Genomic DNA, 27,468 nt, shown 5'->3' with positions numbered 1-27,468 from the left:
GCTGGAGATATTGTAATGAGAGATGCAGAGATGGCAGAGGAACTGAATGCATATTTTGCATTAGTCTTCACAGTGAAAGGTGTCTGCAGTATACTGGACATTCAAGAGTGTTAGGGAAGTGAAGTTTGTGCAGTGAAAATTACAACTGAGAAGGTGCTCAGGAAGCTTAATGGTCTGAAGGTGGATAAATCTCCTGGACCTGATGAAATGCACTTGGGTTCTGAAGGAAGTAGCTGGAGATATTGCGGAGGTATTAACGATAATCTTTCAAGAATCAATAGATCTTGGCATTGTACCGGATGACTAGAAAATTGCAAATGTTACTCTGTTTTTTAAGAAGGGTGAGAGGCAGCAGAAAGGAAACCTTAGACCTGTTAGCCTGACATCAGTGGTTGGGAAGTTGTTGGAATCGATTGTTAGGGATGAGATTATGGAAGACCTGGAGGCACATGACAAGATAGGCCAAAACTTACAAGATAGGCCTGACAAACCTACTGAAATACTTTGAGGAAATTACAAGCAGGGTAGACAAAGGAGAAGCAGTAGACATGGTGTACTTGGATTTTCAGAAGGCCTTTGATAAGGTGCCTTCAAGCTGCTTAGCAAGACAAGAGCCCATGGAATTACAGAGAAGTTACTAGCGTGGGTGGAGCATTGGCTGGTCAGCAGAAAACAGAGAGTGGGAATAAAGGGATCCTATTTTGGCTGGCTGCCAGTTACCAGTGGCGTTCCACATGGGTCGGTGTTGGGATTGCTGCTTTTTACAATGTATGTCAATGATTTGGACTATGGTACTAATGGAATTGTGGCTAAATTTGATGATGGTACCAAGAGAGGTGGAGGAGCAGGTAGTGTTGAGGAAACAGAGAGCCTGCAGGGATACTCAGATAGTTTAAGGGAGTGGGAACAGAAGTGGTAAATGAAATTCAATGTTGGAAAGTGTATGGTCATGCACTTTGATGGAAGAAATAAATGGGCAGACTATTATTTAGATGGGGAGAGAATTCAAAATGCAGAGATGCAAAAGCACTTGGGAGTCCTTGTGTAAGATACCGTAAAGGAGTTCGTTGTGAAGAAGGCAAATGCAATGTTGGCATTCATTTCTAGAGGTATCTATATGCTCCTAAAACTCTCATGCTGTGTTTGTCTGTTTGTGACCTCCAATTAGCGCAAACGGTGCATTACAGCGTCACTTTTTTGGCTAAATCAAATTAAAATGCGCTAACTTACAGAATGCAGGCAAAGTTCAGGGTTATATATTCATATAAAATTGCTCATTTGCCAAAAATCAACAGACTGGCTTTCACGCGAGACCCGATCGGCCATCATGGAATTCAGGACGCGATAGCCCGACGCATGCACACAGCCAGCCTCAGCAGCAACACCTACCGGAGCTAAAGGGCAGGGCAGCTCTATTTCAAGGGGTCACATTCTGATAATCACCATCAGCATGTGCAGGATTGGGACAGATCTAACTGCCACGCATCAATAAGAGATAATTAAATCTTATTGTAATGACACCCATAAAACCCTTTGCTGCAGTCAAAGGACAGCGGTGACTATATCACGTCCATTTAGGAGAGCACCAAGCACGTCATCAAGAATAATCAGCATCCTTTGGTGTTAGTGCTTCGTATCTTCTATCCAGCATTAGGGTTAAAAAAAGAATGGTCAGCCTAATTATGCTGCGTGGAAAGAGAAGGGGGATATTATGACGCCAAACGTCATTGGGAAGTGGCAAGGAGAGGGAGAGAGCAAGAATCAGATGAGGCCGGGGCTGCACGACTCTAGGATCAAAGAGTCAGGACAAAAAAGATGAGAGAAGACAGAGGAGGAAAAGACAGAGGAGGAAAGGCATACATGTCTCAAAAATGACAGCAACTGGCATAGGAGGAGAGACGAAGAGACAAAGGAGCTGAGAAATGCACGTCTCCAGAATGACAACGAGAGGCACAAGGGTGGCAGATCAACCAGAAATGATGCCATCAAAAATGTCCTTCGTTAAATGAGGAGGAGCTATATTTGCCTTGCTACGCGTCGTTCTTCTTTAGTAAACTGAGGTTTTCTTCTTCAATTTCCAAAGCAAAGTGATACCAATAGCATTCAGGAAAATTTAATGTTCATTCTGGTCACATCAGACTGCACTACCCTTCCCTCAAAGGGTGCCCCAATGGGTCACCCTGTTGTCTAGTAGAATATAAGAGCAGGGATGTGATGTTGAGGCTGTATAAGGCAGTCGTGAGACCACACTTGGAGTATTGTGTGCAGTTTTAGGTTCTTTATTTTATAAAGTATATATTGACATTGAAAAGAGTTCAGAGAAGATTCACAAGAATGATTCCAAGAATGAAAGGGTTACCGTATGAGGAACGTCTGGCAGCTCTTGGGCTGTATTCCCTAGAGTTCAGGAGAATGAGGGGGAATCTTGTAGAAACATTCCAAATGTTAAAAGGCCTGAACAGATTAGATATGGCAAAGTTAATTCCCATGGTAGGGGATTCTAGGACAAGAGGGCACGACTTCAGAATTGAAAGACGTCCTTTTAGAACTGAGATGCGAAGAAATTACTTTAGTCAGAGGGTGGTAAATCTCTGGAATTTGTTGCCATGAGCGGTTGTGGAGGCCAGGTCATTGGGTCTATTTAAGGTAGAGATAGATAGGTTCTCGATTAGCCAGGGCATCAAAGGGTATGGAGGTGAAAGCAGAGGAGTGGAAATGACTGGAAGAATTGGATCAGCCCATGATTGAACGGCAGAGCAGACTCAATGGATCAAAAGGCCTACTTCTGCTCCTATATCTTATGGTCTTATGGCCTTATAAATTTTATTTTTATCTGCATAAGTACTGGCAGTATAATACCATCTCCCCACCCCACCCCCTTTTAATAAAGCACCTATTCTGAAAACATCAAATAACTGGAAGGATTTACACAGTTAACACAATTTATTTGTATGCCTTTGTATGCATTAAGACATTCTTAATATCATGAAATGTATTAACTAAGATAAAATGTGATAACGTTAGCACCCAGGATCATGAAATGTACTGATTCTTGTCCAATTAGATATTAGGAAAGGTGATGAGTAGTTCAGATGAATTAAGATTGGGACAGAGTAGATAAATGTAGTTATGTGAGTGGTATAAATGGCTTACAATAGAATTGAATATTTTACACACTCTCTCCCCAAGTATTGACCTCCATGCTTAAATGTTGCAAAATAAAATATTTTCAGCATCTTATACAATCATCCAAATTGTGGCCATCACTGAGACCTGGCTAAAGGATGCATGTCTCTGGGAGCTAAACATCCAAGGATACACAGTGTATCGGAAGGATAGGAAGGTAGGCAGAGGGGGAGGCGTGGCTTTATTGGTAAGAAATGATATTAAATCATTAGAAAGAGGTGATATAGGATCAGAAGGTGCAGAATCTTTATGGGTTGAGCTAAGAAATCGCAGGGGTAAAAGGACCCTGATGGCAGTTATTTATAGGCCTCCAAACAGCTGCAGGGAAGTGGACTACAAATTACAACTGGAAATAGAAAAGGCTTGTCAGAAGGGCAATGTTATGATAATTGTGGGGGATTTTAACATGTGAGTAGATTGGGAAAATTAGGTCAGCACTGGATCTCAAGAGAGAGAATTCGTAGAATGTCTGCGAGATGGCTTTTTAGAACAGCTTGTTGTTGAGCCCACTAGGGGATTGGCTGTACTGGATTGGGTATTGTGTAATGAACCGGAGGTGATTAGAGAGATTGAGGTGAAGGAACCCTTAGGAGGCAGTGATCATAACATGATTGAGTTCGCTGTGAAATTAGAAAAAGAGAATCCGAAATCTGATGTGTTGGTATTTCAGTGGAGTAAAGGAAATTACAGTGGCATGAGAGAGGAACTGGCCAAAGTTGACTGGAAAGGGACACTGCGGGAAAGACAGCAGAGCAGCAGTGGCTGGAGTTTATGCGAGAAATGAGGAATGTGCAAGACAGGTATATTCCAAAAAAGAAGAAATTTTCGAGTGGAAAAAGGATGCAACCATGGTTGACAAGAGAAGTCAAAACCAAAGTTAAAGCAAAGGAGAGGGCATACAAGGAAGCAAAAATTAGTGGGAAGATAGAGGATTGGGAAGTTCTTAAAATCTTACAAAAGGAAACCAAGAAGGTCATTAGGAGAGAAAAGATTAACTATGAAAGGAAGCAAGCAAGTAATATCAAAGAGGATACTAAAAGCTTTTTCAAGTATATAAAGAGTAAAAGACAGGTGAGAGTAGATATAGGACCGATAGAAAATAATGCTGGAGAAATTGTAATGGGAGATAAGGAGATGGCAGAGAAACTGAACGAGTATTTTGCATCACTGAGGAAGACATCAGCAGTATACCGGACACTCAAGGGTGGCAGCGAAGAGAAGTGTGTGCAGTCACAATTACGACAGAGAAAGTACTCAGGAAGCTTAATAGGCCAAAGGTAGATAAATCTCCTGGACCAGATGGAATGCACCCTCGTGTTCTGAAGGAAGTAGCTGTGGAGATTGCGGAGGCATTAGCGATGATCTTTCAAAAGTCGATAGATTCTGGCATGGTTCCGGAGGACTGGAAGATTGCAAATGTCACTCCGCTATTTAAGAAGGGGGCAAGGAGGCAAAAAGGAAATTATAGACCTGTTAGCTTGACATCGGTGGTTGGGAAGTTGCTGGAGTTGATTGTCGAGGATGAGGTTACAGAGTACCTGGAGGCATATGACAAGATAGGCAGAATTCAGCATGGATTCCTTAAAGGAAAATCCTGCCTGACAAACCTATTACAATTTTTTGAGGAAATTACCAGTTGGCTAGACAAGGGAGATGCAGTGGATGTTGTATATTTGGATTTTCAGAAGGCCTTTGACAAGGTGACACACGTGAGGCTACTTAACAAGATAAGAGCCCATGGAATTAAAGGGAAAGTTACATACGTGGATAGAGCGTTGGCTGATTGGCAGGAAACAGAGAGTGGGAATAAAGGGATCCTATTCTGGTTGGCTGCCGGTTACCAGTGGAGTTCCACAGGGATCAGTGTTGGGGCCGCTTCTTTTTACATTGTACATCAACGATATGGATTATGGAATAGATGGCTTTGTGGCTAAGTTTGCTGACGATACGAAGATAGGTGGAGGGGCCAGTAGTGCTGAGGAAACAGAGAGTCTGCAGAGAGACTTGGATAGATTGGAAGAATGGGCAGAGAAGTGGCAAATGAAGTACAATGTTGGAAAGTGTATGGTTATGCACTTTGGCAGAAAAAATAAACGGGCAGACTATTATTTAAATGGGGAAAGAATTCAAAGTTCTGAGGGGCAACGGGACTTGGGAGTCCTTGTACAGGATACCCTTAAAGTTAACCTCCAGGTTGAGTCGGTAGTGAAGAAGGCGAATGCAATGTTGGCATTCATTTCTAGAGGAATAGAGTATAGGAGTAGGGATGTGATGTTGAGGCTCTATAAGGCGCTGGTGAGACCTCACTTGGAGTACTGTGGGCAGTTTTGGTCTCCTTATTTAAGAAAGGATGTGCTGACGTTGGAGAGGGTACAGAGAAGATTCACCAGAATGATTCCGGGAATGAGAGGGTAACATATGAGGAACATTTGTCCGCTCTTGGACTGTATTCCTTGGAGTTTAGAAGAATGAGGGGAGACCTCATAGAAACATTTCGAATGTTAAAAGGCATGGACGGAGTGGATGTGGAAAAGTTGTTTCCCATGATGGGGGAGTCTAGTATGAGAGGGCATGACGTAAGGATTGAAGGGCGCCCATTCAGAACAAAAATGCGAAGAAATTTTTTTAGTCAGAGGATGGTGAATCTATGGAACTTGTTGCCACGGACAGCAGTGGAGGCCAAGTCATTGGGTGTATTTAAGGCAGAGATTGATAGGTATCTGAGTAGCCAGGGCATCAAAGGTTATGGTGAGAAGGCGGGGGAGTGGGACTAAATAGGAGAATGGATCAGCTCGATGGGCCGAATGGCCTACATCTGCTCCTTTGTCTTATGGTCTTATGGTCTAAAACACTCCTTGGAATAGGGCAATTATTTTACTTACATATTCCCTGCAAAATCCCTTAACTTTGTTTTAAAACATTATTAGTTTAATTTGTGTTGCAATGTCATTTTGCAATTAAATGCTACCCGAGAGACATGAAGACTTGATATGGGATCCTTGCTGTTCACTAAGATGTCATGTTGGTTATTCCAGAAACTGAGCGGATAGGTAATATGAGGGTACTACCAGTCACACCACAGGTCAGTCTACATAACTGTATTTGCAATTTTGAAGTAATTTTTCCATTTGTTATTTATCACTCAATTTCATATTTTTGCTTATTTTTCTAATTTGACAAATCTATCTAATCAAAATTGACTATAAAATGTTATTTCAATGATATTCATAGTGGATGTTTAAAACCAACAAGAAAACTGTTTATTTTACACTGTTAAGGTTTACAGCATTTATCTCTTATGAGACATACAGAATTATGAAAATAAATTGGGTATAATATGCATTAGGCCAATTCGCACTGGTACATACTGTTGGTTCTGAGCGGGAATGCTGTAATTTGAAGTTTAATTGCAGTTTATCTGGGACCTTAATGCATGTGTTAACTAATGAATAAGTTTTAAACTGATAAACAATCTAAGGTATTGTATAAGTCAATACTCTCCACTGCAGGAGTCCACATGGTGTCCAACATAGAGTCGTAGAGCAATATAACCTTGATACAGGTCCTTCAGTCCAATAAGGCCATGACAAACAGTCCTCCGTCTAATCTGTACAGATTTCCTGTCTTTGGCACATACCCCTCCACGTGCCTCCCCTGCATGTGCCTATCTAAGAGTTTTTTGGGATGATGCTATTGTACCAGCCTAAACCTCTTCCTCTGTCAACTCGGTCTATATACCTCTGTGTGGAAAAAATTGCATCTCAGGTCCTGTCTCTCCCTAAAGCTATTCCTGCAGTTTTGAACTCCCTTACTTTGGGGAAAAGACTTATCACCCACCTTATCTATGTCTCTCATAATTTTAAATACTTCTATATGGTTGCCCCCCATTCTTCGATAGTCCAAGGAATAAAGACCTCAGCTGGTCAGCTTCCCCCAATAACTTAGATCCTCTATTCCTCACACCATCCTCATAAACCTTTTCTGTACTCTTTCCAGTTTAACCATATCTTTCTTGTAACAAGGTAACCAAAACTCCACGTGTGGCCTCACTAGTGACTTGTATAACTGCAAAATAATGTCCCTACTCTTATACTCAGTGCTCTGACTGATGAAAGCCAGATTGCTAAATGCCTTTTTCACCACCTTGTCTACCTATGATGCCACTTTGAATGAACTATGTGCTTTTGTTCCTTGGTTTCTCTGTTCCATTGCACTCCCTAATGCTGTATCATTCATTGTATAAGTCATATGCTAGTTTGACTTTCCAAAATACATTACCTAAACTTATCTATATTGAAACTCATTTGACCACTTCCCTAACTGATAAAGGTCCCCCTGTAATCTACAATAACTTTCTTCACTATCAATAACACCTGTTAATTCGTGTCATCAGCAATCTTACCGATCATGACTTGTGTGTTCACATCCAAATACTTTATATAAATAACAAATACCAAGAATCACAACACCAATCCCTGCAGACCTGATTACCCAGACCAACCTGCCATGCAGGACATTGTGGAAAGCTTTGTTAAAGTCCAAAAAGTCAACAGCAACTTCCCTACATCCATCTACTTTTTTAGCTAGCTCTTCAAAAGAACCCTAAAACATTTATCAAGCATGACTTCCCATGCATAAATCCAAGCTAACCCTTTTAATCAGACCCTGTCTATCCAAATGCTGGTGTCCCTCAGGAATTCCCTCCAGTAACATCTCTATCATTGTTGTCAGGCTGACTGGCCTGTAGTCTGGTGGCTTGTCCTTGCTACCATTCTTAAACAATGGAAAGACATTAACCATTTCCCAATCTTCAGGAACTTCACTGGTGGCAAAGAATGAAGCAAATATTTCTGCAAGAGCCTCTGCAATTTCTTCTCTAGCTTCCCACAAATTCTGAAGTAGCACTTAGTCAGGTCCTGGGAATTAGTTACCTCCTGTGTTTAATAAAATGGCCACTGAGTGTACGTTTATGGTCTTCTGCTGCTGCATATTGTGCATTTAGAGATGGCACTGTTGTGACATGTGGTTACTTGAGTTACTGTCACTCTCGTGTCAGCTTAAACCCCAGTCTGGCCAATTCTTTCTAATTAACAAGCAATTTTCGTCCATAAAACTGCCACTCACTGGATGTATTTTTGGTTTTTTGCACCATTCTCTGCAAACTCTAGAGACTGTTGAGCATGAAAATCCCAGTTCAGCAGTTTCTGAGATACTCAAACCACTCCACCTAGCATCAACAATCACTCCACAGTCAAAGTCACTTAGATCACATTAATTTCCTATTCCAATGTTTGGTCTGAACAACAACATAACCTCTTGACCATGTATGCATGTTTTCATACACTGAGCTGCTGAAACAAGATTGGCTGATTAGATATTTGCATTAGAGAGCAGGAGTATAGGTGTACCTAATAAAGTGCAACTGCATGTGTGTTGGGGATTTTTCCCAGTTTGACCTGCTACAAGATCAGGACTGCAGTTATAAGGTACAAGTGACATTTCTATTATATATGGTTTAACCCTTTTGATGAATATTTATTGCATTCTAACTTTTTTTTAACAATTCATTGGTATTGCCTTCATTTCAATAACTTTTTGATGTCTCTGAAGGAAAGATGTAAAATTACTAAAAATGTCTTAAGAATTTTAACAATTGGCAAAGTTGCAGCTGAAGCTTTAACTTGGGGATAAACTGTGGAGGTAATCAGATCAATTAGTTAATGGGGGCAGTTAGACAGAGGCAAATGGAACAAGACCTACAAGAAGAAGACAGTTAGAGAATGAACACACTGACAAAAGAACATGAAAAGCTGTGAAACGCAGGGCTGATTTACCCCACATGACTGTATCCTGACTAGATAAGCAAAAGTATTGTAGTATTGTAGTATCACAGGCACTGATTTTAAGATCTGGGTGGAGGCATACAACCTTCAGCCCATTATTCATAAACATAATCAAAGTCTGTCCATTTCATACATATGGAGCCATTTAGAAATACTTTGCTGCAAAATCTAAGCAAGTACTATGTATGATACATGAAGTATGCAATATGTTGTGTAATCTTATCTTAATGCATTATAGCAACATCAGCAGTTTAGTTAACTTATATCGAACTTCTTTAAAAACTTCATGCTGAGCTACTGGCTAGAAATTCAATCACTCCAAAATAGGAATCTGGTGTATTCATACTCAGAAATTCCTGAGGACAATGAATAAGTGACGGTAATCTTGATGAAAATGTCCATGCATCCTTTGAGTACACAATGTTGCCTTTAATTTTTAATGAAGGGGTTGTGATTATTTGTGATTCAATTATAATTTCCTGCTGACTTATTCCTGGGCTAATTGATGTTAAGGCTTCAGACATTTGGGGTCATTCTTCATTTAGTACTAGCAAAATGTTAAAATATGTTTTTGAGAGGTTCTAAGGGGGATGGAGCAAGTCTCCTGCTTTATGACTTAAATTTTGGCATCCTGGCCACTGATTCGACATACAGAGCCTATATTCTCTTCATATGAGACTCCTTAATGCAGAAATGAAGAGAAGGGGGCAGGAAGTGGCTGCAGAGATCAGTTCCTGCAGTGAAACTTCACTTAGCTCCTGTTCCCATGGCAATTGTTATAAAGGTGTTCGGCTGTATTAGCGAGAACACACACAGCGATCAGAAACCAAGGGAGGATGATTCATGTTGAGTTCTAGATTCTTATATGGAGCTTGAACCACTTGAGTTCAGCCTATCTCCATGAGGATTTGAGATCCTGGCTCCAAGCATGCTTGTCCGTTCATCTTAAAGCTCCCCACTCAAGCAAGAAAAAACAAAACCTCCTGACCAATGGGACCCATGGGAGGCTGGTCAAGAAGGTTCAGGTGCTTGGCATTCAAGGTGAGGTAGCATACTGGATTAGACATTGGTTTTGTGAGGAAGCCAGAAAGTGGTAGTAGCTGGTTGCCTCTCTGAATGGAGGCCTGCGACTAGTGGAATGCCGGAGGGACCTGTGTTCAGTCCGTAGTTGTTTGTCATCTTATCAACAACTTGGGTGATAATGTGGTTAACTGGATAGGCAAATTTGTGGATGACACCAAGATTGGGGGTGTAACAGACAGCGAGGAAGGCTATCATGGCTTGCAGTGGGATCAGGCCCAGCTGGAAAATTCAGCTGAAAAATGGCAGATGGAACTTAATGCAGACAAGTACAAGGTCTTACACTTCAGTAGGACCAACCGGGATAGATCTTACACAGTGAATGGTAGGGCACTGAGGAGTGCAGTAGAACAAACAGATCTGGGAAACAGTTCCATAATTCATTCAAAGTGGTGTCACAGCTAGATATGGTTGTAATGAAAGCTTTTGGCACATTTGCCTTTCAAAAATCGAAGCATTGAGTACAGGAGATGAGGTGTCATAATGAAATGGTATAAGACATTGATGAGACCTAATTCGGAATATTTTGTGCACTTTTGTTCGCCTAACTGCAGAAAAGATGTAAATAAGTTTGAAAGAGTACAGAGAAAAGTTATAAGGATGTTGCTGGGACGAGAGGAAAGATTGAATAAGTTAGGGCTTTATTCTCTAGAAAATGGAATATTGAGGGGAGATTTGATAGAGGTATAGAAAATCATGAGGGTTATAGATAGGGTAAATGTCAGCAGGCTTTTTCCACTGAGGTTGGGTGGGACTACAACTAGAGATCATGGATTATGGGTGAAAGGTGAAATGTTTAAGGGGTACATAATGAAAAACTTCTTCACTCAAAGGGGTGTGAGAGGGTAGTGTGCAAGTGGGGCATGAGAGTTCAATTTAAATATTTAAGAGAAGTTTGGATAGGTGCATGGATGGGAGGGGTATGGGGGGCTATGGTCTGGGTGCAGCTCAATGGGTCTAGGCAGTTTAAAAGAGTTGGCACAGACTAGATGGGTGGAAGGGCCTATTTCTGTGCTGTATGTTTCTAAGACTATATGACTAAAAGTTCCTTTTACTTATATAGACAGCACTAACAATCCCCATAATGCATGCATTATGTGGCAACTTGGAAGAATCGCACAGATCAGCTACTCTATAATATATAGGACCATCAGAGTAACAGTGCCCTGATCTGATCAGGCAAAGCTGTGCCATTTGTTCACAGAAGAACAATGATGTGTGTCAGCTATGACTTAGAAAACCTCAGCATCCAGATAAACTGCTCTTTTGATGCATACAGTAGAAATAGGAATGCGGTTCATGAGGAATTAGGTTTCAAGATATTGACTACAACTTCCCTTCCTTTCTCAAGTGCTTGGAAACATCTTTTTTGACAGTATGCCTGTATGTAGCTCCAGTCTGAGCAGCATACCCTGCAATATCATTAAAAAAAATAACGACCACGGCAGGAGTAATAACCAGAGAGTTGGCCATGCACCTCGCTCAAACAGTATATAAACTCGTAGCATTCTCATGACTCACCAGCAAGGCTTTAGGCAACCCTGAAGCAATTGTGAAATCATTGCCAAGAACCTGAATTGCATTCTTGTGTACTTTTAAGGGCAATGTGACTGAATATCAATGTTTTTATCAACAAATTCAAAAGTGATATTAATCTGCAAGATTCACACATTTTCGGTCGCAGTAACTGCAAACACGTATCATATATGTTCCAATATAGGATGCAAGTGAGTGATGCCATTCATTATGCAACACTGTTTAGAGGTTTGGTAACTGAAATTGCATCCTTTTTCTTGGTCATTCATGCAGAACTTATTAAGGAAGCACTCCATTCACTGCAATTGCATGAGTTAAAGAGCTACTCGCCCACTTTGCACCTGGATGACAAAAACTGGAAAAATATAACAATTTTAGAGATTTGTGGAACTGGGGAGGATTATGGAAACAGACTGCATATTTGACTCTGAAAACAAACCAGATAAAGCAGTCTTGCCTGTGAGAATGATAAAAATTAGACCCCTGAATGACATTTGCTGGGGCGCCTGAAAAATAAAGTATTTGTTCAATGGCATGAGAAGGTATTTTTTAAGGCCATGGTCTAAATAAGAGGTAAATTAGTTTTATGTTATCCTAAAATCTGTATTCAAGCAGCAAAATCAATATACTTGCTTTAAATAATATCAAAAAAAAACAGCTAATGAAAGTAAAAACATTGTAAGAACAAAGAAGGGACTAGCTGTGTTTAAATATGTATAAAAATAAGAAATTCTAGTTATATCTATATAACTTTAAAGATTGGCATACAGATATACCTCAAGATGAGCACCCTTAATATGAAATTTCAATTATGCCATAATGTGTTTGCATTTTAATATTGAGTTTCAATTTCCAATTATTTTCCTTTAAGTCTTAATTCTATTATTTCTCCATAACTCTTTTAAAACATACCTGCACAGCTATTATTTTCTGAGCATTCTCATGAGAGAAAGCCAGGAACGTTGCCAGCTCCGCTTGACTATAAAGGCCTCGTTGTCTGGAGTAGTCCACTAGTGCTTTATGCATCCTGGTTTGTAGTGCAGAGAGCTGATGGGATTAAAAAAAAGTCAGAGTAGGAGGGGAAATTAATGGCAGTGTTCAAAAAGAATGATGGAGAGAATACAGAAAGCAGTCAATAGCCCATTTTGTACTGTAGAGGCTTGACAGGAATTTTACAGTCTCTTGATTTTTCAGCCCACTCATGTGCATTCAATAGAATCCAGTCACATCTGGCTGCTAGGATGGGGGGTTAATTTTCTCTAAATGCTTCAGCAGTTTTGTTCTAGTTGAGGCGAAACACTGACTGCAAAGCTGATGAGTTAAACATTTCTGTTTCACTCTGTTCCATAAAGGCGACTAAAGGATTTATTTTACCCTTTTGTTTAAAAGCATAGAGCTTTTATGCTATTCAAGCTGTATAAATTGGCCCCACCTAAACTTTAATATGCACAGTTAAAATATATTGATAGGCATGTTAGCTGTTTTTTATTCCTGTAAGGCTTATCATGGCCTAGCAACATGTGCTTTAGTGCATGACAAAACTAAAGAGCATTAAGCAGTCATCAGCTGCTTCAGGAGAACAACAACAGAAAAGAAATTTCTAGAAAAACACATCATCCATCTACCTTGCAATGATAATAAAAGAATAAAATTCAACTGTCCATTTTCAACCACAGAGAATAATACTTTACATAACCTTTTATATCTCTGCATAAATGAAAGGTATGAAGACATATGATATAATATAAAATATATGTGACTTATTGGGCTCCTAATTAGGGTTAAATTATTTTTATAGATTTGGAAAAAATATTTTGTTTGAACCACATACAGTAAGTAGAAAACAAGTTTTAATATTAGATATACATTTATTAAAGTAAGAGTCTATTTTTGTAGGAATATTCCTTAAGGTTAATTGATTTATGTTATCACAGTATATTCGATCAGATTGATGCAAGGCATGCAAAGCATTCAACAGTGAAAATTGAGAAAAATGAGTAAGCATGACATATAACTCCTATGATAGAAAACAATCAACAACAGACAAATTAAAGATGATCTGTTAAGAATTTTAGCAGAAAACAGTTACTGAGTCTCAGAAAATGAAAATGCAACGAATATGGTATTATTTTGTTTCTATATAATTGTTTGGGATTTTGAAATATTAGAATGACGCATGAAATAAACAAGTTTAATTTCAATATTATGGTACTGTTTCTGTGTGACTGAGCAGTCTACAGATACGGCAAAGATGGCCAATATATCACACTGTTTATAACTTACAAATGCACCAGGACACACTGCAAGAGTATGGCAGAGGCAGCTAATTTCACATTTTTCTGCACAAGCACATGAATCGCCAAGGCATAGAAAGGCTATGGACTAAGTGCTGGTTTATGGGCATTTTATGGTCAAGAAATACTGGATTAAAGGACCTGATTCTGTGCTACATGATTATGATTCTGTCCCTCTATGACAGGGGTTCCCAATCAGCAGTCCATGGACCCTTTGCTTAATGGTATTTGTCCATGGCATAAAAAAGGTTGGGAACCCCTGCTCTATGACACTGTTTTGCAAGATTCAATGGTACAGTTCTATACAAATATGATCAGGAGGTGTACGGGAATAAGATAGATAATTTGGCTGAGTGCTGTCACAGTAACAATCTTGAACACAATATCAGTGAAACCAAGGAATTGATAGTGGACTTTAGGAAGGAGAAATTGAGTGAACACACACCTGTCCTCATGAATGGATCAAAAGTGGAAAGAGTGAGCAGTTTCAAGTTCCTGGGTGTCAACATCTCTGAGAATTTACTCTGGGCCCAATATATTGATGCAATTACAAAGAAAGCATGACCACGAGTTTGAGTCACCAAAGCAACTTGCATATTTCTACACGAGTACCACAGAGAGCTTTCCAACTGGTTGCTTCAGCACCTGGTATAGAGGAGCAACCACACAGGATCAGAAAAAGCTGCAGAAATTGTAATCTCAGCCACCTCCATCATGGACACTAGCCTGCCCAGCATCCAGGACACCAGCCTGCCCAGCATCCAGGACACCATCAAACTGTGATACCTAAAAAAGGTGACATCCATCATTAAGGACCCCCATCACCCAGAATATGCCCTCTTCTCATTGCTACCATCAAGGAGGAAGTACAGGAGCCTGAAGATATACACTCAATGTTTCAGGAACAACTACTTCTTCTCTGCTAAAAAATTTCTGAATAGACAATGAACCCATCAACACTACCTTAGCATTTTCTTCTCTTCTTTTGCACTACTTATTCAATTTAATTTAATATATATTTCTTACTGTCATTTATAGTTTTTATGTATTGTAATGTATTGCTGCTGCAAAACAACGTATGCTAGTGATATTAAACCTGATTCTGATTTTGATTCTGAATGGAATGTAATTGAAACTGAACAAATAAAGTCACCTCAAAATTTGTGAGCAAAGTAGGTACAGTATTCAAAAATATGCTGAGTATTTTAAAGTTAGATAGAAAAGCGTGATCATAAGGTATTTAGGTCATTTTTTATTTTTTTTATGGATCTCAGATGGAACCTTAATCAGATAAGAATAATTATGTAATTTTATATTTTCAGCAGATTAATCAATGAGTTGCTATGGTCCCCAACCTTTTTTTGCACCGTGGACTGGTTTAATATTGATAAACCGACGGGGTGGGTGGGGTGTTCAATTTCAACGGTACGTGACAGGGAATGAGGAAAGCTGCAGCTGACTCATATCACCAAATCATATCGTTTCCTCACGGCCCAGTAGCACATGCTTTGCAGCCCGGTGGTTGGGGACCACTGCTCTAGCTGTTTGAAGGACATTAATATTTCTTTTAGTCATACCTACTTATCAACAATGGGAGCTTCTATAGGTTGAGGTTTGATCTTATCTGAGGTATTAAGAGTGAATAGTAAGGCAAAGTCCTACACATTTCCAGAGCTGCACACTCCTCCACTCTTCTTGATCATGTTGATCTGCCTGATACCCAGTTCTTGAAGAGAACTTCAATAGCTGCCAAAAGGATGCAGATATTATGACGCACTGCTCCTATTTCAAAGAACAAGCTTACTTGTATGATTCCGATGTACTGCCAATGTTATCTGTGCTGTAATTTAGAATTACATGGTGTTCAATGTTTTGGGTAACTGGCACTATTTGTGTAAGCATGTATTGCACTTCATAAACAGCAGATGATTTATGGCTGTATGACAACAGAAACTTACTGAAAGAACAGAAAAAGAGGGGCTGCATAGTTTTCTTATGATATACTGGAGGCACTGGTGAAGAGATCTATCCAAAGCAGGGGCCCCAACCTGGGGTTCACAGACTCCTTATGTAATACTATTGGTCCAGGGCATAAAAAAGGCTTGGAACACCTGATCCAGAGAGAATCAGAAAGCCCTCTCATGAGTTTGATTTAAGGCATTGGAACTAGATAATTGCTGCACTCAAAACCAGAGTCACACTCCGAAAACATGTCACTAATATGCACTGTCAATGACCTTACATGCATGATCAAGGTCAGTGAATGCAATTTCAAGGGTCAGATTCACCTACTGCATCACTAGTTCTAGCCATTGTTCAGAACACTACACTGCCAGCAATATCAATCAATCAAGACTTACCTAATGTTCATATGCTCCAGCACACGCTCAAACACTTAACATTGTTGCAAGCTTCACACCCATGTCTCAAAGCAGAAACATACCGCAATCTATTTAGACGTGACAAGTACTTTATCTAAAGACTTTGAACAACAAATACAAATGATAAGATGATGCCGATGAGTGGTGACTGTTTGCATGCAGCTCTGATGGGAATCATCAAAAATTCCCGTTTAGGACTACTACAGATGAAATCCAGTCACAGCCATGGGTACTTCAGTAAGCAATATAATTTTAAGACTTCAAAAAATGTATCAATCCTCAAAATCTATAGACCCCAGACAGCAGCCTCAGGTTGCGACTGCAGTTGCCCTTTTTAGAAAATCGAAGCAGGAAAGGCGTGCTGGACTATAGGTACAATTGAAACACAGAGGCCTTAGACCCCACCCCCCCCCCCACTCCCAACTATCCATCTGACAAATGTACAGTCTCTGAAAAATAAAACTGAAGACCATAGAGCAAGTTTGCAGTACTAGAGGGACATCAGATACTGCTGTGTACTTGACTCCATGGAAACATAGCTCACCTCCGCCATTTCAGACACAGTGCTTCAGTCTGATGGCTTTACCATTCTCTGTGAAGACAGGTCAGTTGAGTTTTTTAAGGATTGGTGGGGGGGGATAATCTTCATGATTAAATCAGCATGGTGCTCAGACGTGTGGTTCCAACTCAGTCCTGCTCACCTGACCTGAAACATCAAACAGTCAAGAGTAGCCCATTATACCTGCTGAGGGAATTGTCCACCACCAACCTGGTAGCAGTGTAAACACCACCTGAAGCCAACATCAGGAAGGCACTTGAGGAGCTGAGCACCATGATCAGCAATCACAAAACACCACACCCTATCATTGTGGGGTATTTCAACCAGGCCAGCTTGAAGAAGTCTCTGAACAACTGAACAATTATCACCAACATATCACCTGTAGAACCAGAGGAGGCAATATACTTGACCACTGTTATACCACCAACAAGAATGCTTACCATGCCAACCCAGGCCTGTACTTTAGAAAGTCTGATCACCTGGCTGTACTTCCACACCTGGCATATAGGTAGAGACTAAAAACTGCAGGTCCAGTGGTAAGGACCAAGAAGTTATGGTCAAGGGAAGCAGAGGAGCGCTTACAGGACTGCTTTGAGTGGGTGGACAGGATGATATTCAGGGATTCATCTTCAGATCTAAATGAATACCCACTGTTATCATTGACGTCATCAATACCTGTGGGATGAGAGTGTGTCTTTGAGAACATACCAGATATACCCAAACCAAAAGCCATGGATAAATCAGGAGATTTGTAGTCTGCTGAGGGTTAGATCTGTGGTATTCAAGACTGGTGATCCAGAAATTTACAAGAATTCCAGGTTTGAACTATGGAAGGCTATTTTATGAGTGAAACTCTGATTGAAGTTGGAGACGGTATCGGATGCATGTCAGCTCTGGCTGGGTTTGCAGACTATGACATCCTACAAGACAAAACCTAACAATATGAATGGCTGTGATGCTTCACTCTCAGAAGAGCCAAATGCCTTTTAAACAGGCTTTGAATGACAGAATAAAACTTCACCTGTGTGAGTCCCTGCAGCATCTGATGGCCCTGTAATCTTTGTCCTGGAAATTGATGTCAGAATATCTTTCATGAGGATGAATCCTGGCAAAACATTAGGGCCTGATAGTGTACCTAGTAGGATACTGAAAGTCTGTGACAATCAACTGGCTTAAGTGTCCATGGACATCTTCAATTTCCCAATGCTGCAGTTGGAACTTCCCACCTGTTTTGAAAGGGTAGCAATCACACAGGCGCCCAAGAAGAGCATGGTGAGCTGCTTTAAAAACTACTGGCCAGTTGCACTCACATTTACTATGATGCACTGCTTTGAGAAGCTGGTCATGGTAGAATCAACTCCTGCCTAAGCAAGGATCCAAACCTGCTGCAATTTGCTTATCTCCACAATAGGTCTACAGCGTATGTAATCTCATTCATTCTCCATTCAGCTTTGGTTCACCGGACAGTAGCAATACCTACAGCAGGCTGCTGTTTATTGAGTACAGCTCAGTGTTCAACACCTTCATACTCCTAGTAGAAATCAATAAGCTCCAAAACCTGACCTCTGTACCTCTCTCTGCAACAGGATCCTTGACTTCCCCACCAGGAGACCACAGTCTGTGCGGAAATAACATCTCCTCCTCGCTAACAATCAACCCTGGCAGATCTCAAGGATATATGCTTAGCCCACTGCTCTACTCTCTCTACATCCATGAAAAGATTGTGTGGCGTGGCACAGTTCAAACACAACTTATAAATTTGCTGATGACACAACTATTTTTGCCAGAATTTCAGATGGTGAATATATATCAGCTGGCTGAGAGATGTCAAAACAAACCTTGAACTTAATGTTAGTAAGTTAATGTTAATTGATTGTGGACTTCAGAAAGGGGAAGTTGCTCATCAAGGGATCAACAGTGAAAAGGATGAGCAGTTGTAGGTTCCTGAGTTCATCTCTGAAGATCTAATGCAGATACAAAGAAGGCATGCCTGTGGCTATACTTCATTAGGAGTTTGAGGAAACTGGGAATATCTCCAATGACTCTTGCAAATTTCTACATATGTACCATGGACAACATTCTAACTGGTTGCATCTCTCTCTGGTATGGAGGGGCCATTGCACAAGATCGGCAAGGACTAAAAATGTTGCAAACTCAGCCAGCTCCATCTTGGGTACTGGCATCCCCAACATCAATGCCTTAAAGGTGGCATCTATCATTGAGGACCCATATTACCCAGGACATGCCCTTTTCCTCATTGCTACCATCAAGGAGGAGCCTGAAGACACAATGTTTTATGAACAGCTTTTTCCCCACCGCTATCAAATTTCTGAATGGACGATGAATCCATGTACATGACTTCACTGTCTTTGCAGTACTTATTTAAATTAATTATATATATATTTCTAATTGTAATATATATATTTTTATTGTCTATTATAACGTACTATAAAGCAACAAAGCAACATATTTCAAGACACACGCCAGTATTACTAAACCTCGTTCTGATTCTGAAACACACTTGTGCATATGCTTGAATATGGTCGTCAGCAAACAAAGTAAGTAGCATCTAATTGAAAGCACAAAAATACTCATGTGAATAAGATGGCACAACTATAAGTACTGTGTAAATTAGTAAGACCAATGTCAACAAAAGAATTGAATTTGAAGATTCAGTATCTTCATATTTAATCCTCCTCATATCCCATTTCAGCAACATCCAAAGATCTCTAGTGATATACAAGCTGCAGATGGTGTAAGCATTGCTCTTCATCTCCCCCTAACCTTGCAAAATGATTGTGCATTTAATCTTTAAGACAGCCTTGAACTGTGATCAGGCAGGGAGTGGTAAAAGAACACCATCATTTAGTTCACACTTGCTGTCAGGATCTCAACATTGAGATTAATTATCTTAAGATTTCATAATAAAAATGAATCCCACACTCTCAGATAAATTCTCAGCAATTGGTGATGAAGAAGAGAAAGGTAGTTGGATCTGTTACTTCATGCTGAGGTTCCTCAATGTTGATATCCTGAAGTTTGGATGACTGGACTCTAACAACCTCAACATAGTGCTAAATGTGATTAGATAATCTGAAGTGTTTCCAATAATCCATGTTGACTTCATTTTTGATGGCATTTTCAGTCCAATATGTCCATTCTGTGCAAAGTAATTTACACTTTTGGAAACCAGCCCTTTTGTAAATAGGATGTTAGCTACAACAAGGGGTCCTGCTTGATTATTATTGGCAGGTCCCCATTACATTGCGAACAACTGAGAGTAGGCCGATAGAATGGTAATTGCCGAGTTTGGGCTTTTGAGTAATTTTACTGTTTTGAAGGAAACCAGTAATGTAGATTACTAAAGACACGGCTAATTTTGGAGCAAAGATATTCAAAGATACAGTTGGAACCTAGAGCCTTTGTGACCAAAAGTGATCACATTTATTGCTTGCCCTAAATCAGAGATAATGCTTGAAAGTTGGGAAGTACTGTCCTTTCCTGCACTACTGAAGTATTGCCTCCCCATAGCTTGATAAAGGAACAGAATGTTTCATTCTTCTCACTGAGATTTCAACCTTTCATCCAGTTAACCAAGCCACCCACTTACAACAATTCTTCCCCACTCTCCAATTAATAGGGAGTGATCATAACTGATTTAATTATTAGCGAAAACAAAGAGCAAACTGCTGGAGGAACTCAGTGGACCAGGCAGCAACGTGGAGGGAAAAGAATTATTGACACTTTGGGTCAAGATCCTGAGAGAGGAGAGCCAATATAAAGAGATAAGGGTTACAAGTCACCTGCAGTCCTAATGACACACTCTCTCCCTTCCTGCTTACCCCTCTCTGCTCTGAGATCACCACTCTCACTACCTCACCCATCTGAGTCCACCCTTCCATTATCATTGAGCTTGGATTGCTCCAAGCATCCAGCCAACTTGGTGAGATGGAGAGGGCTTTGGACGGGTCGGCCCAGGCTTATCGGGAAGCCAAGATCTAGGCCCTAGTTCATGGCACTATCCAGTGCTTGGACAATTTAAATGTCGGCCCAGATAGACAGGAAGCCCATGTGTCGGGTACAGAGGCGATGGTCGTACTGATTTTGCTCCTCTCCTATGAATATTCATTCTTTCTCGGTGGCACTATGGCTATGAATGATCTGGCTGTTTTGTGTTTCTGCCCTGCTGGTGTGTAAACTGAGGATGGAGGCTTGGCTTGGGCCCACTGTGGCTGCTCCAGGAGTAGAACTGGGACTCATTCTGGTTCGGGATGCTGTTGGTTTGCTTCTATTGTTTGCACAATGTGTTTTTTCCCTCTCTCTCTCTTTCTTTTTTCTCAACTCTCTCTATACCCATGACTGTGTGGCTAGGCATAGCTCAAATACCATCTATTAACTGACTGATGATACAACCATTGTTGGTAGAATCTCAGACGGAGACAAGAGGACATACAGGAGTGAGATATACCAACTAGTGGAGTGGTGTCGCAGCAACAACCTTGCATTCAACATCAGTAAGATGGAAGAGCTGATTGTGGACTTCAGGAAGGGTAAGACAAAGGAACACATACCAATCCTCATAGAGGGATCAGCAGTTTCAAGTTCCTGGGTGTCAAGATCTCTGAGGACCTAACCTGGTCCCAACATATCGATGCAGCTATAAAGAAGGCAAGACAGCCACTATACTTCCTTAGGAGTTTAAAGAGATTTGATATATCAACAAAAACATTTGAAAACTTCTATAGATGTACTGTGGACAGCATTCTGACAAGGTGCATCACTGTCTGGTATGGCGGGGCTACTGCACAGGACTGAAAGAAGCTGTAGAGGGTAGTAAATTTAGTCAGCTCCATCTTGGATACTAGCCTACAAAGTACCCAGGACATCCTCAAGGAGCGGTATCTCAGAAAGGCAGCATCCATGATTAAGGACCCCCAGCACCCATGGAACACTCTTTTCTCATTGTTACCATCAGGTAGAAGGTACAGAAGCCTGAAGGCACACACTCAGCGATTCAGAAACAGCTTCTTCCCCTCTGCCTTCCGATTCCTAAATGGACATTGAACCCTTGGACACTACCTCACTTTTTTTAATATATATTATTTCTGTTTCTGCATGATTTTAATCTATTCAATCTACATATTTTGTAATTGATTTACTTATTTATTTTTTCTTCTATATTATGCATTGAGACTCAAGGAAGTCATTCCTGCCTGTGGCTATCAAACTTTACAACTCCTCCCTTGGAGGGTCAGACACCCTCAGCTAATAGGGTGGTCCTGGACTTATTTCCATCTGGCATAATTTACATATTATTATTTAATTATTTATGGTTTTATATTGCTATACGTACTCTATTCTTGGTTGGTGCAACTGTAACGAAACCCAATTTCCCTCGGGATTAATAAAGTATGTCTATCTATCTATCTATTGCATTGAACTGCTGCTACTAAGTTAACAAATTTCACAACACATGTCAGTGATAATAAACCTGATTCTAATTCTGATTTCTTTCCACAGTGGTTTTTGGTCTTTTTTTTTAAATTGAGTCATTTGGTTTCTTGCTTTGTGGCTGCCTATAAGCAAACAAATTTCAAGGTGTATAATTTATACATTATTTGTTAATAAACGTGCTCTGAATCTTTGAACGTTTTCCCTCTTTGAGCCCAGCTCCAGCCTCTACTGATCATTCACCATCTTCACCAACACCCCCTCTTTGATGCTGAGTTGTCAGTCTTTATCATCTTCCATCTCCCATCAAGAAGGCTTTAAACCCGTCTGCTCATACTGAAAAATACATTCAGTTTCCTACCACTCATGTATTTGGCAGAATTTGTTCTTACCCTGAACAATTTCTCCTTTGATTCCTCTCACTTCTTACAAATGAGAGTTGTAGTAATGGACACCAATACGGCCTCTTGTTATGCTTGTCATTTTGTTGTCTAAGTGCACTTGCAGCCTCTTATATTTGCATTGTTCTATTTCCTAGAATTAATCCTTTGGCTCAGTCCCTTGATCATTTACACACTGGTCCTTGGTATCAAAATCCTAAGAAATAACATCAGGTTCCATATTTATGTTGATGACCCTAAACCTTATCCAGCATGAAGTTCTGCTGTTGGATTGCCTGTCAGGTAACACTGGACAACAAAGATTTTGCATCCTGAATACTTTTGGGTGTATCTTATGGTTTTTGGGCTGGTCATCATGAAAATCACCATGAACTTTTCCTATCACACACTCTCCACACTATCCTTTTAAAATCACCAATATTTGTTATTTCAATTCCTAATTCAAGTCAATTAAAATGGTGCCCTCAACGTAAGCTGAAAAATTTTCTATCTTCTACAGGCATGCCTAGGTAGGGTGGATGCTGCATGGCAGGGCAGGTTTTTGAAAAGTTATAAATTTCCATGAAGGATTTCGATATTTGAGACAAATGTTTGCCAAAATAACTGATGCTAAGATTAAGATTGGTCCACAAATCAAACAGGTCATCAATAGCAGGCAATTCAAAGAACTTCTTGTGGGATTGGAGAAAAATTACATGGAAGGCATTCAAGGATGTTGTTGAAAATTTTCTTAGCACCAAACTACATGCAGCTGGTTGACAGCATGCTTCAAGCAGACAAAACCATGAAGTGCAACATGTCACTAAAAGGCTTATTTTCTGCATTCCCATAGACTTCTTCCCTGCAAATCTTGGTGCTGTCAGTGATGATTCACCAGGACATTGCGGTCATGAGAAATGGTATCAGGGCAACTGAATCCATCAATGCTGGCTGATTATTGTTGGACACTTAAGTGAGAAGCCTCAGACACTGAGTACAAATGAAAATCATCAACAAAATATTCTTAACTTAGTTGTCAGCAAAGTGTCAACACCGTTATGGAATTAAACACGTTATATTCAATGGAACTTAACTTATTGCTTCTCCAAGTTCCTGCATGATAAAGTAATCTAAAGTTATATTTGCATTCAGCTTCAAGAGGTCTGTCATTAACAAAATAAAATTCTGAAGTAGTAATACTTCTGAAAAAAAAAATTGTAGTTAGTCTTAGACTTCCAAAAATGAGTCCCATATCCACTACCAATTCCATATATTGATCAGTTATTCCATCTCTTGAAAAAAAACTGCAAGTGCTGCAAATCTAAAATAACAACAGAAAATCCTAATTAGTTAGGCCACATCTGTGGAAAGAGAAAAAGAGCTCTTTGAAGTGAAAGTTTAATTCAATTTCTTCGTAAACAATACAGCCTGTGCTGTCTGCAGCGTATTTTACCTAAATTATTTTCCTTACTTCTGAGCAAAAGTACCATCTTCATATACTCTCCATCACAGATGAATACTATCTCAATTTTCTATCTACATCCTGCTTTAACCTCTGACATTAAAACCTTTTTTGCACTTTTTTATATGCAAGTCTGCCTATTGGGTTTATCTTATGGTCAAACTATAATCCTTCAGGTTTCATAGTTCTATGATTTTCCAAAACCCTCATGCCATGTTACAACTTGTATCATCCCTGTTATTAGAGGTCAAATTAATCCCAAATTCAGCAACAATTTAAAACCTCTCAGCCCTGTCCATGTTTTCACTATTATCTGTGCCCATACTCAACACCTACTCAAAATTCTTTCATCATTAGCATTTTGCACCTATCTCATTTCTTCAACATGGACACTTCAGCTGCTAGTTTGTTGGAGTTATCTATTGTATCCAGTGCTTCTTCTGCCGCAGACTGCAAATGGCAAGACTTTCAGTGGTTACCTATTTCAATTCAACTTCCCATTCCCATTCTGACATGTCCGTCCAGGGCCTCCTCAACTGCCACAATGTAGCCAAACTCAGGTTGAAGGAGCATCACATCATATTCTTTCTTGATAGCCTCCAACCTGATGGCACGTACATTGATTTCTCCAGCAGCCTGTAATCACATACTCCTCCCACTTCTCTCTTTTTCCATTCCCATTCTGGTTTGCCTCTCTCACCTTTTCTTCTTGTCACCTGCCCATCACCTTCCTCTGGTATCCCTCTGCCTTCTCTTTCCTCCATGACCACTGTTCTCTCCTATTAGATTACTTCTTGTTCAGCTCTTTATTTCTACACCCATCACCTCCTAGCTTCTTGCCTCACGCACTAACTTTCCACTCACCTGGTCTCACCTATGACCTGCCAGCTTGCATTCCTTCCGCTCCTCACCTTCTCATTCTGGCTTCTGCCCCCTTCCTTTCCAGTCCTGTTGAAGGGTCAAAATGTTGACTATTCTTTCCCCTCCATAGATGCTGCCTGATTTCTTCTAGGGTGCATCACAACTTGAATGGAAGCTGTCCTGTCCAAGACTGGAAGAAGCTGCAGAAAATCGTGAACACAGCCCAGCACATCACACAAACCAATCTTCCGTCCTTGGACTCACTTTACACCACACGCTGTCGGAGCAGTGCTGACAGGATAATCAAGAACACGACCCACCCAGCCAACACACTTTTCATCCCTCTTCCCTCGGGGAGAAGGCTCAGGAGCCTGAAGACTCGTATGGCCAGATTTGGGAACAGCTCCTTTCCAACTGTGATAAGACTGCTGAACGGATCCTGACCCGGATCTGGACCGTACCCTCCAAATATCCAGACCTGCCTCTTGGTTTTTTTCTTTCCCTTTTCTATTTTCTATTTATGATTTATATTTTAAATTTTTAATATTTACTATTGATTTGTACTCCAGGGAGCGTGAAGTGCAGAATCAAATATCACTGTGATGATTGTACGTTCTAGTATCAATTGTTTGGCGACAATAAAGTATAAAGTATTTGCTGAGTTCCTCCAGCATTTTGAGTGTGTTGCTCAAATTTTCCTGTATCTGCAGAATCCGTTGTGTTCATAAGGCGTGAACTAAAATTCGATTCCTAAGACTGTCCATTTCTCAAAACCTTTCTCAACTTCATGAGACTTATATGGTACAAATTAAGAATGTTAATTGTTTCTCCACAGATGTTGTCTGATCTGCTGAGTATTATCAGCATTTTTACACTGATTTCCCTATGATTACTCTTTATTTAGTTGTTAAAGAAGATTAGATGTTGTTCTTATTCCTATGGGGGGACATTTGATTGGTAGAGGAGAAATATCTAGATGCAGCCAAACCTAAAGAAAGCTTTTTTTTCCTGGAGGGAGCAAGTACTATAAGCACTGCTACTGGAAGCCTTTTTTTTTTGTTTTCATAAAAGCATAAAAGATTTTAAGTATTAAAGCTATACATAATGGAGAAGTAAAATTTGGCATTAGATTATTTAATATTTCTATTCCTCTATTGCACTATTTATTTATCTTCATAACTTACAATTTTTATGCCTTGCACTGTACTGCAGCAAAACAACAAATTTAATGACATATGTCAGTGATAATAAACCCTATTCTGATAATGCAGAGTCTGTTGAGTCTTTTATGCATTTGCATTATAACACTATTAATGGTAATCTTTGCTCACCTGTAGCAAAACGAATTTCCCTGATGATAGAAATAATCGGACTGGCTAACAACAGCATGGCTTATTCCTGTTTAACTATATCCTGTGCTAATTAATTACCAACAGTTAGTAAAACAAAATCTATGATCCAAGATTAGAAAATCCTTTTCAATATTTTTCAATGTTAACAGATTATAAGCAATTTTATATAAATAAATGAAAAAAACATATAAATTAGCTTAGCCACAAAAGGCATTCCATTCAAAACATGAAACTCTTAGGATTTATTTTTACGAAAATGTCAGTTGAAAATGTCAGTATACCTACTGTGCTAAAAGAGAAAGCTCATTAATGAATTATGTTAATTAGACAATTTATTATGGAAGTTAGATCAATTAAATTTTCATTTATTTCAAAAATGATACTATATCTTCAAGAAATTTGAAGGGTATTTTCAACATTTTACAGAATAATACTTAAATATTCCAATTATAGACAATTTACATATGTAGATTAGAGACTATCTTTCATGATGTTTCCAATAATTTAAATAATACCGTTGCTGGGTTGCATAATAGGACAACGTTCAGTCATATCAACACAAAATTCATTGGGAATTTATTGGAAATGCAAAACCACATTTATGCAGTAAGAAATTGCCTATTATAATTTGCCTCTATATATTTTATTACAGTAAAGGATTATTAAAGTTATTTTACTTAAATTTATACAGTTACTTGTAACATACAGTAAAGGGGGCTAAAATACAAAGTATAGATCAACCAAACTTGAAACACAAAGTAATCAGGCCATGGCCGGAAGAGTTATCTGAAGATTAAATAGCACAGACACTGGTTGTAAATTTAAACATTTAGGTACAATTATTTTCTTTGGCTTTTTGCAAAGCATTATCTTTTTACATTTTTAACTAAAGTAAAGTTTCTATGGCTTTAGAAAATCTGCATGTTAAGGAAGGGATGTTTTGCTTTGGTAATATAGTTAATGAGTCTAAAAATATTCAGTATAATAATTCTGTCAAAGCCCCCACAGTCTTTTCAATGAGCAGACTCCTGCAGGATTCCAATGGGGAGCCAAGTAATGAGCTTTCAGTATTCGCTCCCACAT

The 27,468-nt window shown here is 39.6% G+C and overlaps 1 protein-coding gene across 8 annotated transcripts in view; it reads right to left on the bottom strand.

Annotated features, from left to right (window-relative positions):
- Window positions 1-27,468, bottom strand: part of ccdc178 (coiled-coil domain containing 178) — a 365,844-nt gene that overhangs the window by 75,145 nt on the left and 263,231 nt on the right. For 7 of the 8 annotated variants that reach the window (XM_072259449.1, XM_072259587.1, XM_072259559.1 and 4 more), the window contains one exon: window positions 12,558-12,692. The exons of the other annotated variant lie outside the window; for it this stretch is intronic. In XM_072259449.1, the coding sequence (XP_072115550.1) occupies window positions 12,558-12,692 (135 nt within the window). The remainder of the gene's footprint in view (window positions 1-12,557; window positions 12,693-27,468) is intronic. 8 annotated transcript variants of the gene reach the window in all.

This window comes from Mobula birostris, chromosome 1 (assembly GCF_030028105.1).
Source record: "Mobula birostris isolate sMobBir1 chromosome 1, sMobBir1.hap1, whole genome shotgun sequence".
Classification (NCBI taxonomy): Eukaryota; Metazoa; Chordata; class Chondrichthyes; order Myliobatiformes; family Myliobatidae; genus Mobula; species Mobula birostris.
This window is presented reverse-complemented; position numbering and strand designations above follow the sequence as displayed.